Source organism: Ascaphus truei, chromosome 1 (assembly GCF_040206685.1).
Source record: "Ascaphus truei isolate aAscTru1 chromosome 1, aAscTru1.hap1, whole genome shotgun sequence".
NCBI classification, from domain to species: domain Eukaryota; kingdom Metazoa; phylum Chordata; class Amphibia; order Anura; family Ascaphidae; genus Ascaphus; species Ascaphus truei.
In genome coordinates, this window is record NC_134483.1 from 330,879,595 (window position 1) to 330,894,114 (window position 14,520).

At 43.6% G+C, this 14,520-nt stretch overlaps 1 protein-coding gene across 5 annotated transcripts in view; it reads right to left on the minus strand.

Moving 5' to 3' along the window:
• Positions 1 to 14,520, minus strand: part of IDUA (alpha-L-iduronidase) — a 222,344-nt gene that overhangs the window by 194,657 nt on the left and 13,167 nt on the right. For all 5 annotated transcript variants that reach the window (XR_012802543.1, XM_075607198.1, XM_075607191.1 and 2 more), the window contains one exon: positions 11,369 to 11,509. Coding sequence is in view for 1 of the 5 variants with exons in the window: in XM_075607165.1 (XP_075463280.1) it covers positions 11,369 to 11,509 (141 nt within the window). In the remaining 4 variants the exon portion in view is untranslated. The remainder of the gene's footprint in view (positions 1 to 11,368; positions 11,510 to 14,520) is intronic.

A 14,520-nucleotide genomic window follows, 5' to 3' on the forward strand; every position in this document is an offset into this window, starting at 1 on the left:
TTTTGCAGTCTTCCTGTTAAGTTCGAACCTACTATTTAAACTTTAACAAGAAAAATTGTGTGTAATGTATATTGTTTCAATTGCACCAGAAATGTTTATTTTAAGGCAGCCGTCCCATAGAATTTCAATATGTTTTTTTTTTTGTTTTGTTTTTTTTTGTTTTTTTTTTTTACAGAATTTGAACTGGAGTTAAACCATAATATTTTTAATCGCACACCGGTTCCCGAGATACTTACACATTTAGTTTGCAGTGTTATTTCCTGGACATTGAAAGGGTTATCCAATAAGAAGCTGGAACATTATCCCCCAGGTGACATTGTGGTTTCCCATTGGCCCGCAGAACCCACACAATTTGGCAACTATTTTGATTTGCCTAAAGGGGCTAAAAGCACCAGCAACCAAAACTGTAATCATTCAACTTGTATAGAGTAAAGGTACAGAGGAGTCGCTATTTCAGCAGACATAAAAGTAGGCAAGCAATATAACAATGCAACGGCAAAAACCATCAGGCTGTCAGTTTGTATAGGGAGAGGTATTAACCTCTGAAAGAGAGCGGTAGTGATGCCCATGTTTAGTAAGCGATGCTATGACATAAAGCACCTTCCATTGCTAAAAGACACCTTGCAGCTCATTCAAGTGAATGGGTAGGAAGGTATCTTCCGGCGAGTGTCATAGCATAGGACTGCTTTGTAAATATGGGCCATTATCAGGGGCGTAGCTACAGTATAGCCCGGGCGCCTGTGCTCATGTGGGGCCCGCTCTTCCCTCCCCTGTAGAGACAGGTGCTCATCACTTGAGCAGGACTTCAGGGGAGGAGCGCGCTCTAGCAGTCTGACACGCAAGTCTTTCTTACTTCCAGTGTCTCCTGCTAGAGCGCGCTCCTCACCTCGTGCTGTCCTGCTCAAGTGATGATTCTTCTACCGGCTTATTCTTTAACGCATGGGGTTCGCCACCGCTACATACCATCTCCCCGTGCCTGTCTCCATAACCACAGGTAGGCATGGAGGAGGATTTACCAATAGGCCCGGGTCTAGGGCGGCAACATTTTGGGGTGGCAAAAATGTCCGCCCCCATATAGATAAGTAGTCTATATTTTATATTTAATCTATATTTTTATGTGTGCGGTATATTTAATTTTGAATCTACAGAATACATTGATTTTAATGGGGCCCAGAAATAAAATGTTTGCCCAGAGGCCCACTCATTTCTAGCTACGCCACTGGCCGTTATGCTATGCCACTGTCCCAAAAGTACTACAAAATGTCTCAGAGTTTACAAACTTACTTTCAAGACAGCGGTGTTACTTTATGTTGGCAGGCTTTCCATAAATTACAGAGTAAGCAGCTTTCATCAAGACCGTTAGAATCATCCCATTTTGTATTGTGCAATATACAAATGTGCCCACAACCAGTTCCCACATCCCTGCTCTGCCTACTACCAACCAGTAATTACACATAAACACGGAATAACCTTTAATATTATTATATTCAAATAAAATAGCCACCATTATCCCATTTATTACCTGGGTTACATATAAGAAAAAGTTGAACATCACTGCACAAAACACACCATTTAAACACAATGTGCTGTATGAATAAATATTCCAAAGACAAATGTAGCCATGCCATCTAAGGCTACTAGTCTGTCCTCCTTCACTGGCAGTATGCCCTGGTAAGAGCAGGCTGCCAGTAGTAACCATGGGTTACGGTGTCAGCTAGGCCCGAGTATATCCAATCCTGGATCAGACCTGGTGCCCTCCTCCTGGCTGTAATTAAGGGTGATTGCCGCCCAAATTGAGTAGTGCCTCTCCCCACTTGAGAGAGGCAGATCACACAGCAGAGAGCATGAGCATTGGGCTTTCTCTGTTCCTCTTCCCCTCAGGGGAGAGTAAAAGTGTGAACTTAACCTCTGCCTCTGCTAGAGGGGTAGGGAAGAGCTAGGACTGCTGCGCGTGCCCTTGGCCTGTAGTGGAGGTCCAGGTACCACCGTTCAGCTGGGTAGCAGATCCAGACACTGCATTGGGAAGGCAACTGCCGCGTTACTTTGCTGGTACGGAGAGAACAAACTGTTCCTGTTCAATATACCTCCGGTCTGGTGTGGGATCTTACTAGGAGGGAGAGGTAACCATTTCTACCGTAGGAGATCGCCTCCATTCATCTGGAGCCTACGACAGATGGAGGCGCTGCACTGCTAGAGAACCACGTGGCTAACGTACCCCAGAAAACTGATCCTGTGTCCCCATATCCATCGGCGGACAGCTCAGCCCTCCTGTTACCAACAGGTATTATGCACCACATGACCAGTAATGGCAGAATCTCCCTTAGGGTGGGGGAAACACCGTTACACAAAGATTTCCGTCCATATTTACTAAGTAGCGCTATACTGTAAGGCAGGGGTGCGCGAACTTTTTTCTTTGCGTCCCCCTGCTCGCGCCCCCCCACCTTACCTTCTCTCCGGCGTCCTTTATGGCAACATTTGACGCCTCGATGTCATGGCGACATGTCGCTAGAAGCCGGCTGAGAGCAGGTAAGAGGGAGTTACAGAGGCCTCGCACGCTCAACCAGCATTTAATTTAAATGTTGTGGGGAAGAGCGCTGGGCCTCTGTAAGTGATGCACTCCGCCCCCCCAGAAAATTTCTCCCAGATTGCGCAGCCCTGTTGTAAGGTGACTGACTCATTTACATTGCCTTGTGCTGTTGCCCCATCTCCACATAAATGTTCTGTGCCTCCCAACATTTCAGAAGGCCGAAGAGAGACACTCGGCCAGATGATTCACTGAAACACAGGTGCACTTGTTGGCGTCAACAACCATTCACTTCAACTGCAGTAGCGAGATCAAACCTGTTTGCATTTTTGAGACAAACTTCCAGGATTTTAAAGCAGCAGTCAAAATTGACGTTTTTTGTTTTTTTCCCCCCTTTAATATGTGCATCAATACAATCCACACAATAAGTAATTTGCTAAGTTTCCGATCGATCCGTTCTCCTGTGAACAATTAGCTCGGGGGTTCACTAAATTACTCATTATCTGTGACTTTGTAAATGGTTACTATAGAAACGAAAAAGTCTTGTTACATTATAATGCTAAAAAAAAAGGTGTAAAAAAGGCGCTCCTAAAAGTGATAGTGAAACAGTGGTAATAACTGGTAATCAGTAGCTAAATAATTAACATATGAACAATTTAAAAGAATCTTAGTGCTTAACCACATAAAAAATGTGCCAATATTGAAAAAATTAAATAGAAATGTGCGCAGGTGCAAATATAAATAATATTAATACAGTAATTATTAATAAGAAGAAGAACCATTCTGACGGTTCTTCAGTTGCAGTGGAGTCTTCAGTGAAGGGGAGTGCAGGTCCTCATTAAAAATAGAAAAAAAACACAAATAGTGCAATATATAGAGACTTGGATGATGATATGTCGTTTAGACAAGGGAAATAGGTACTCAAATATCCCAAATAATGTTTATATTGTTTATAAATTTATACCAAACAAACTACACCATAGGTTGTTTGTTTCCTTCTCCTGAGGATCATTACATCTGTTTTGGTGCTACCTGATCCACCCATTGACTATCCATCTTTTAAAAAAAATCCCCAGACGACCTCCTAGCTCCAATCAGAGAGAGTGGGTGTCTCTGATGTGCTTGAAATTCACCAAAGACTCCATTGCTACATTATAATACATTCAAAATGTAATTCAGGTTTAAAAAAAAAAAATGCTACAACTATTTTCTCATAGTACAGAACTGATTTATTTTTAAAAAAAACCACAGGATATTGTTTGGTCTGCATCTTCAAACACACACACCTCTGTTAAATCACTTAATGTGATGTTAACCTAACTTTAAGACATGTCGCCTATAAAGGCTATGGGGCCTATGCACTAAGCGTTCATAAAAAACAAAAAACGCCGGGCCATTTAAATTGATGTTTTCGTGAGCGGTATTCAGAAAGCCTCGATCACCTGTGATAGCAAAATTCACAAAATGGACAAATAGCCGGCGACGTGATGATCGCCTCTCTGAAATGGGCGCCGGCGATTTCTTTCAGCTGCAGAGAGAGCTGCTCAGAGAGAGTCGCCTCTCCCTGCGCATATGTCGCCTGAAATTTATGTTTTTTAATATACATTTTATCACTAGTATAGATGAGCAGGGGGTCTCCGGAGCAGAAACGCATTGATTTGAGGTCCGGGGACCACCTGCTTCCCGAGATACAGGTCCCGTTATGGGGTACCAGTATCACCTATGCATTTACCAGCACCCCATAACGGGGCCTGTATCTCGGGAAACAGGGGGTCCCCGGACCTCACATCAACGCGGTTCTGCTCCGGAGGCCCCCTGCTCATCTACACTAATATTAACATTTATATTAAAACAGCTGCTACCCACAATAAACATTAAAAACACAACACTAATACCCACCTCCTCTACCCCCACGTTTGATATCAGAGGCCGCGGGTGTCCAGGGGTCCTCAGCTGATCCCTGCGGGTGTCTGTGGGCCCCCGCTGCCCTGCAGTACCAATTGTGTGGCTAACATTTAAATAAATACACCCACCCTCTCCCCCAACACATACAGTACAGTAATGGTCAAAATAATTTTTAACCAGATAATAGCTCATTTGCCCATTATTAAATCAAACATTAGCCAGCCAGCATAAATAAAGTAATTCTTTCTAGCAACGGAGGACATGGCCCTGCAGTATGCTGATGAGGATGCCTTTCATGATGGCAGGGGTAAGTAGAAACGTTTATTGACTTTATTTATGCTGGTTGGCTAATGTTTGATTTAATAATGGGCAAATGAGCTATTTTGACCATTACTGTCCTGTTTGTGTTGGGGGGAGGGAGGGGAAGGGGGGTGTATTTATTTAAATGTTAGTCCCCAAAACAATTCCCACACAATAGGTACTGCAGGGACCACCCGAGGGCCCATCGACACCCGTGGAGACCTCCTGAGGACCCCCAAACACCCGCTGCCTCTGGTATCAATCATGTGGGGGTAGAGGAGGTGGGTATTAGAGTTTGTTGTGGGTAGCGGGGTGGGTGAAGGGGGTATTTGGCCCTTGGCAGGTAGCGGGAGTGGTTAACCCCTTCATTGCCTTAGCGATTAGCCACTATGGTAACGAAGTTGACTGTAAATGCATTTTTATTGCATGGGATTCATGCTGGGTGTCCCCAGTGCTGATATTAGTGGGGATCAGCTCCAGAGACTCGCGGCTTCAATCCGATTTTTTTTTCTAAGTCCAGTCTCGCCGCTTCTCAGCAGGTTCTCAACACCTCCTGGCCTGAGGATTTTGGGAGAAACTCGCCATTCTAGAACCGCGGTAAGCCTCGATAACCTAATCGCAGCTACTAGAATTGCACGAGTTTCAAAATCTGGCGATAAGTGGCTTATCGCTGCTCACTTGGTGATTTTTTTTTTTTGGAATGCTCAAAATTTTGGCAATTCAGTTTTTTATCGTCCACTTATCAACGCTTACAGAATCATAGTTGGCATTTTGGCCGATAAGTGCTCGATAAGTTGGCTTATGAACGCTTATAGCATATGCCCCTATATCTTCAACACAGATGGCTCAATCTTCGACTGAGCCTTTGGTTGAGACACCTGTGCTGAAGCTGGGATATCCTGAAAACCTTACCTGTTGCGGGGGCTTGGGGACTGGAGTTGAGCACCCCTGATTTAGGCTGAATCCCTGGTGGTCACAGTGGTGCACGCTACGACGTGTGCACACACCAAAGCACAGCCCTTTATTGGGCAGGCCCTAGTGGCTGTGTGTGTGGGCGCGCAAAGCGCTGGGATGCGTACGCTAGCAGTCAAGACAAGAAAGTTGTCTTCCCGTGCTGCGGTCACATGGGCGGCGTGCAGCCAATGGCACAGCAGATATGCCCCGTCATGGCCGCGCTCCCACGCTCCCCTACAGACCCCCGGATCGCGGCTGTAGTCTCTGCACGCTCCGCCATGCGCGGGTGAAGCAGGGAGGACGTTGAATGTTAAGTAACATTTCTTGCTATTTTTGTTTCAATGTCAATATCACACTGTGATCTCAACTACCATGAACGAAGCAGCAATTATCCAAACTACAAAGCCATCAAAGGGTCATTGCTATACTGCCACCAATTAATCAGGCACAGTGTCCTTTATAACTGGGCAGATGTTTAAAACAGATAACTATTTATAGTAATTTGCCTATGAACCATATGCAGGTCACTAGTGTGGAAAAGTTACTCTGAAACAATCACTTAGCGTGTTTGCACAATGATACTGCCACACTTTGTAACCAGAGGTATAAACAGCTACCACTATCCAGTCTGGATATAATTCATTAGAAATCACCAAATGGGTAGTTACATTACCCTCACTACCTGGGACTCCAGAAAGAAAGGCATTTATTTATAATTGTCTAATAGAAAATACTTTTCCTTGAAACAGTGAACACCAACAAACATTGCACAGGTGTCACTTGTGAATACAAAGGTATCTGGATTAACACCCTACAGTCCAGTAGTGGTCTAATCAACATCAGGGAACTATTTACTCATAATTTATTGTATGCAATTAGCCTTATTTTGTCATTCAGTGTAGCATTATTTGCTTTGAATTTTACAAATAACGGTCTGTACAATAGCAAGCCCATATACACAGACCAGCACACAAATACACATCCACACAGACATCAGGACACAAATACACACCCACACAGACATCAGCAGACATAAACACACCCACACAGGCACACACCCACACAGACCTCAGCACACAAATACACACCCACACAGACCTCAGGACACAAATACACACCCACACAGACATCAGGACACAAATACACACCCACACAGACATCAGGACACAAATACACACCCACACAGACCTCAGCAGACATATACACACCCACACAGGCACACACCCACACAGACCTCAGCACACAAATACACACCCACACAGATCTCAGCAGACATATACACACCCACACAGGCACACACCCACACAGACCTCAGCACACAAATACACACCCACACAGACCTCAGGACACAAATACACACCCACACAGACATCAGGACACAAATACACACCCACACAGACCTCAGCAGACATATACACACCCACACAGACCTCAGCACACAAATACACACCCATACCTCAGCACACATATACGCACACCCACACATGCACACTCACAGACCTCAGCACACAAAGATACACACACATACAAAGACCTCAGAAAACAAATAGATGCATACACAGACCTCAGCATTAAAATGCACACTCATGCACATACACAAAACATTCAGAATCCAAATACACACAGAGACCTCAGCACACAAATACACACATACTCAGCACACAAATACACTTACTCACACACATACGATCCCCTCAGCACAAAAACACACTCATACTTAAATACACAAACACACATATGAGGTATGTAAAGAGTATTTACTTCTGAAATAGTGTACTGTACATAATTTCATTCCAATCTTTGAACCAAGAACCAGAGATACTTCTAAATTACAAAGAAACTGTTGCATTGAACTATAAAGCCGCAATCGACCTACTCAGCCACTTTTGTTAGACATTTGAAACACTGAGATTGCAATCCTGGTACTATCAAGAATGATTAAAAATAGAGACGTGAGAGCAGAAACTGCAGCTTGCAATTACTCCAGTGCCTCATCTATCATCCGTCCAATTATAGCAGCCATGCACACTCAAATAAAATAGAATTCTGCTTAGATACACAATACACAACTGTTTATTTACGCACAAATGTAGCAAACCTTATGGCTTCTGTTGCCATAATCGTGGTGGTTGCGGCCCCTAAAAAATGAACGCTGCGGGGGTTACTATTGAGAAGCATGGAAACCCCCCTCCCCCCCACCCCATAGCGCGACCGCGGCAGACACTGTCCCCAGCGACGCAGACTTTTGCTTTTTTTGTCCGTGGTCCTGGGGACAGTAAATCTTATTACATCTGTACAAGTCTCTGCCTCATAGAGCTTACAATCCAAAATTTGGTGCCAGTCACTAAACAGATTGTCAATATCAAAAGAAGCCGGTACGGATATTCAAACCAGATTCACCAGCTTCTAAGGCCGGGGCGAGCAAGTTTTTTTTGCTGCGCCCCCACTGTGTGCCGGCTCCAGAGCTTGCGCCCCCCCTACCCAGTGACCTGGCGTCAAATGACGCCGAGGGTCACTTGATGTGACGTGACACTACAGCATCATTTGACATGCGTTTCCATGACGACGCATCACATGACCCTGCGTTCTCATGGCGACATGACCAGAAGCCGGCTGAATCCTGGTAAGTTGAAGTTGCAGAGACCTCGCGCGGTCCAGCATTTAATTTAAATGCCTGCGGGACCTTTGCAACTGCCCACGCTCCCCCCCCAGAAAAATCCCCGGTATTTCTACTACTCCCTTTTTTACTTTATGACTGAAATAAATGCTGCTGAGAAAATGGAATTGCTGCACTCATTACATTTTGCAGATTTTGACCCAACAGAAAGTTGATCTATGAACACCAGTCCCCGGGCTCCCACGTAGACAGAAAAAAATACCAGCAAATAAATACAGACCCAAAAGTTTCCTTCCTGACAACGATACTTTGGGGGCTTTGATACCTTTTAATGGGCCAACATATCAATGGTACAATGGTATCTTGTGCATACTGTAGGCTTTTGAAATTGCAGTGGTCTCTTCCTCATGTCACTTTCTGACTACCAAAAATGGATGATCAGCATCTAAGAAAAAGGAACGGTTCTCATTGTACTACTCCTTGGTAAAATATGCAGCATACACCTGTTTAACACTGTACAGGCATGCCCCGCTTTAAGGACACTCACTTTAAGTACACTCGCGAGTAAGTACATATCGCCCAATAGGCAAACGGCAGCTCACGCATGCGCCTGTCAGCACGTCCTGAACAGCAATACCGGCTCCCTACCTGTACCGAAGCTGTGCGCAAGCGGGGAGACTATAGAGCCTGTTACACATGCGTTATTTACATCAGTTATGCACGTATATGACGATTGCAATACAGTACATGCATCGATAAGTGGGAAAGGGTAGTGCTTCACTTTAAGTACATTTTCGCTTTACATACATGCTCCGGTCCCATTGCGTACGTTAATGCGGGGTATGCCGTACTTTGAAATAAGGAGTTGTACACAGAAATCAAATCAGAGCCTCAAAAATGTTTTCAGGGCATTTAACGTCATGCACACTACAGCAAACATCTACTCACAGCATAATATACACTGAGAGGCCAGCAACTGCTTTCAGGAGAATAAAAGGAAGGAAGAAAGAACATTGTGTGTCAGACAAAGCAGCCTGTAAGCAGGATGGCCCATTTACGCCTTCGCCACATCTGATCGACATTGCAAGTAGAAAATCTAAAGTACTCCTGTAAATCATACTCAAACCCCGTATGGAAGCCCGTTCCCGCTTCCGCATTAAAAGCAATGCATCTTATTTTTCATCACACTGGTAGGATATGTAACTTACTACACACTATATTTTGACAGGAACCATCAAATTGCTAACCAAGGAATTGGTGCAAAGACACAAGAAGCTTAATGCCAATAGGTCTTAGATTAGGGTGTTCAACGTGAAATATAGCATATTACTGCCAGGACACATTTACCCATGTCTGAGGCTTCTTGACTTTATACTTGAAACATTTGTTAAACAAGATCGGTACAAATATATTCCTCAGCCCCGGAAAAAAACAAGGACACTGGTAACGCAAAGGCAATTATTGATGGTGATGTAATTGGTCATGTGTGTATTCCAAATACTGTACTCGCACAGTGTTATTTTAACCTCTGTCACATAATGCTGGGATGTTTGAATGTTGGTGTTATCACTGCCATTGAATCATATAGAATATTCTGCGATATCGTTACATTATAATTCATCAGTAAGATAAAGCTGGCTACATCTGTATCTCCAGAACTAACATGCTTCTGGAGTAAAGAGCGGGAGACGCAGAGTCTCCGCTTCCGAAAAACATAAAGTGTCATCTATGTTTGGCTCTAAATGATTAACTGGTATTTCTGCAACTTATCACAGAAGCACAGAGACTCTATACTGTAGCAATAACTGTTTACCAAGTCCTTAAATTGTAGAATTTAGAAACATAAGGAGCACAGAACACCTTATAACTTATTGTGTCAGGACATGAGAAGGTGGGTGTGCTTATGCTGTAACTCACGACTGGGTTCTGCCACATAAGGCTGAAATTAGGGAGATCAAGTCTAATTTGTATTTTTAATACCTAAATGAACCGGAGGGTTTTTGCTGAGCTGAACCGTGGGACTCAAGGCTCCAGAGATCCCCCGATTACCAAGATATTACATTCTCTATCTTTGCCAGTACTTGCACGGACAAACAAAGACAGCTTAGGGGTCACACAATCAGAAGCTGCACTGTCATATCGCAATGTGGTCACGGCTTTCTATTGGCTGCCAGAGTCAAACTGACCTCATGACCTCAGTGGCCATATTGTTTTTCGCGGACAAGAATACTAGAAAGGGAATTCCAAAATTAAATCTTTCAGGGACCTTGGAATCACTATAGCTTGAAGTGCTGAGATTTGAATAGGAGGGGCCTCTAGTATACACATACTGTATATATACTGTATGTATATATATATATACACACACACACAAACGTATTCTGTAAAATAAACCCACCAGCATGTATTCCAGCTTTAACTAATGATAGTGATATGTTTATGGGGTGAAATCTGATGCCATTTTACCCATATCTGCCACCTAGAAGCATTTTAAATAATTGTGTCAGGTTTGTAACCATGATGAGCGGAGGCTTGGGAGGGGGTTTGTTTCTCTGGCTGCTCCATTCTGCCTGGTGTGACAGTGTGTCTAATAAGAGTCTGCACAGCCAGAGCCCTCCTTCCTTTATCTTTATTGGCTCTCTCACAAGGACTGGGTGGACTAAGAGAAAAGAAAACACCTGATTGACTGACACTCTCCCATTCAAAGGTCCCCCGATACTGTACATGCAATGTGTAATGCATTGCCAGGGAAACAAAAGAAGCCACATCTTTGCTTTTAGCACAATTAGATTAGTTTGAAGAAGACAATGACATCGTTTACAAAAGGCTGCTCTGTGTCTGGCTCAGGGGATTGTACTTTAAACGACAAGTGCACAGTGCCCCAATCCGAACGAACACTGTTTCATGGTTTAATGAACCCCTCTCCCCCCCCCCCCCCAGTCACTCCTTCCTAATAATTATTTAACAGATTCTAAGATTGTAGCATAATTAAATGTCTCCACTCAAACTAGATTTGGGGGGACAAAATAAAGCTCAAGGATTCATTTATTTTTCAAAGTGATACTTACGACACAGTAACAAGATCCAGTAACCAATGAGTTCTTATTTGCTCAATGCCTTGCTGGGGTACAGAAGAAATATATGCCAGGTTCAATCTCTGATCCTTGCCAAGAAAATAGGCCTCCGACTTGTCATGTGGTAAAGGAGGGCTGCAAAACAACACATTTTTTGGTTAAATATGGACTACAATGTTAGAACATTCAAAGCATTCTAATTGGGTCTCAATTGTGGGCATTAATGGCCTATGAAACTCCGCTGCTACCCATACCAAACTGCTCACATCCTCCCTTAGCAGCACTGACTTGCTTTCTCCTTTCCTGGCCAGCACCTAGTGCCACAACATAATAGGGGAAAAGATGAGCTCGTCCCCATCATTTTTTTTTACTTCTATTTTTGTAATTTTGTCATTTTAAAACTCGGAGGCAGAAGACATCAACATGAGGAAAAGAAACAATACACCATTAAACTAAAAACGCCAAAATTAAAAATTAGATTTATACAAATGCAGTTTATTATCTCAGAACAGGGAATTAAGTGACCTCATGTATGCCTCTGGATAACAGGATACATTAAAAAAATGCAACAAAGACAAAGTGGTAGAAAACCAAGAAAGTTGTGATGTTTTTGGCACGGCTAGATCCCATCATTTTACAAAACATTATGCTTCTGTTGCTTTTGTTTGTTTATTTATTTTTGGCCATGTTTACTATTGATAGTACTATTGTGTAGGTGTGTCTTACTTTATTTTGTAAGCAATGCCCCACCCCCCAAAAAAGCATAAATGAAATAATATAATAAACTGTTAGTTTATGCTGTAATTATCCATGACTTAAAGGAGCAATCCAAGCAATATCCCACGGCAGCTTAGGCCAGGTGGTCACAAACTTTTTTCCCCGCGCCCCCCCCCCCCCCTAACGCACACTTACCTCGGCTCCAGCGTCATGACGCCACGTTGGACGTCACATGCCTTGCGGCGTCATTTGACGCCGCGTTGCCATGGTGACACGTGTGGAGCCAAGGTAAGTAAAGGTTTACAGAGGCCCTGCAGCTCCCCCGGCACTTCATTGAAGTGCCTTTGGGAAGCGCACGGGGCCTCTGTAAACCGCGCGCCCCCCCCGCAGGCAGTCTCGCGTCCCCCTCCTGGGAGGCGCCCCAGTTTGCGCACTGCTGGCTTAGGCAACTAGTTTTCAATAAAAGGTAATGAAAGGCTGATATAGATATATATATATATATATATATATATATACACACACACACATATATACATACACTCACATTTTTTGTGCATGCTGACTGCCTCTTTAAAGCAGCACTGCAAGTTGCAGTTTGTTGTGAGAAGGAGCAGCTCAGTGAGTAAAGACACTGACTGACACTGAGTTTGAAGCAGGGGAGCCTGGTTAAATTCCCAGTGTCAGCTCCTTGTGACCTTGGCCAAGTCACTTTATCTCCCCGTGCCTCAAGCACCCAAAATCATAGATTGTAAGCTCCACGGGGCAGGGAACTGTGTCTGCAAAATGTCTCTGTAAAGCGCTACGTAAAACTAGCAGCGCTATACAAAAACATGCTATTATTATTATTATAAAAGAAAGACAAATTGATATAGGTTTAAAGCAGGGGGTCTACGAAGCTGAACTATGTTCATTTCAGCTCAGGGAACTCCTTGCTTCCAGAGATACTTACCTCATTAGGGGTGTGCCAGAATCTGCTTCACATTTAAATGTCCCCATCACACGGGCCAATAGGAAGCCGCAAGGGATGACTTCACAGCTTTCTATTGGCCCACAAGACACAGGACATTTAAAGCCGCCACTACGCTAGCTCCAACAAGCCGTGTCACAGTTGCTACCTGCAAAGATGCCGGCGCCCCCTACAGAGGTAAGTATCTCAGGACCCAGGGAGTCCATGGAGTTGAAAATAACACAGTTCAACTCCAGAGACCCCCTGCTTCAATCCTATAACTAAACAATAAAAAAGGAAAAAAGAAACAAACTACAACTTGTAGTGCAGCTTCAAGGATTGTTCGAAAGGGTCTAATATTTACTCGAAAACCCTATGCTGACATTCCCCTAATAGCCCCGTATCATAAAATAATTAGATGACAAACGTTAAATTGGAGGAAAAAATGCCACGGCTTTTATTATTAATACATATTATTTATTAACACAAATATAACAAGAAGTTACGAAGTGTAATACATCAAGTTAAAAAAATGTCTGCAGTCTAGGTGAAAAGGGGAGTCTCTAGCCCCTATAAATGTGCAAAGGACAAAAAACCCTGGCGCATGAAAATTGGATCTGATAAATATAGTTTTGAAGCAATATTGGTATAACCTAGGTTTCTAAAGAAAGGTTTGTGCAGTTTAATTTGAACTGCACAAACCTTGGGTGTTTTTTCCTTCGCGTGCACAAGTGTCTCTCCACATACTGTATACAGTAAATGTGTGTGTGTGTGTGTGGTGTGGTAAGGATCTATACAAATAAGATGAACTTTATTCTTCTGTTCTTTTAAATGGTGTCCCAGCCAGGAGAAGAATAAGCAAGTGCATGGAGCTGAAAATAGTTATGCTTGGCTCAGGATGACCCCCGATTCCCACCCTGTAAAAAATGGGGCCTAAAAAAGTAAATCGGAGTAAGAGGAATTGCTCCTTTCAAGCAGCAGTCTCCTTTACAATTTTGTTAACCCATTTATTTTTATTATGTTATAAGAATGGGAAGCAGGGGGTCCCAGGAGCTGAAAACCGATGTTTTTTTTTTCCAGCTCTGGGGACACCCTGCTTCCTGAGATACTCACAGCTGAAGGTAGCGTGTTCCTCGCAGTCCTGTCCCCTCCAGAGAAAACAAAATGTAAATATCCCACGCGCGCCAATAGTTGTGACGTCATCTGTTGCAGCTTCCTTTTGGCCTGTATGATGCAGGGGACTTAAATACCAGACAGTACCGACGCTACCTTCACCGGAAAGTATCATCTTGGAGAACAGGGGGTCTTGGGAGCCGAACCGAAAATGTGAGCCCCATGCTTCCAATCCTGGTTTAAACAGGGAGGAACTGCTGATTTAACCCTTTGAGTGCCCCAGGACATAGTCACTGTGTAGTGACTACGTCATGCTCCAAGGGGCCATTATTTCCTAGTTAGATCATGTCCTGCGTTCCCATGGAGTGTA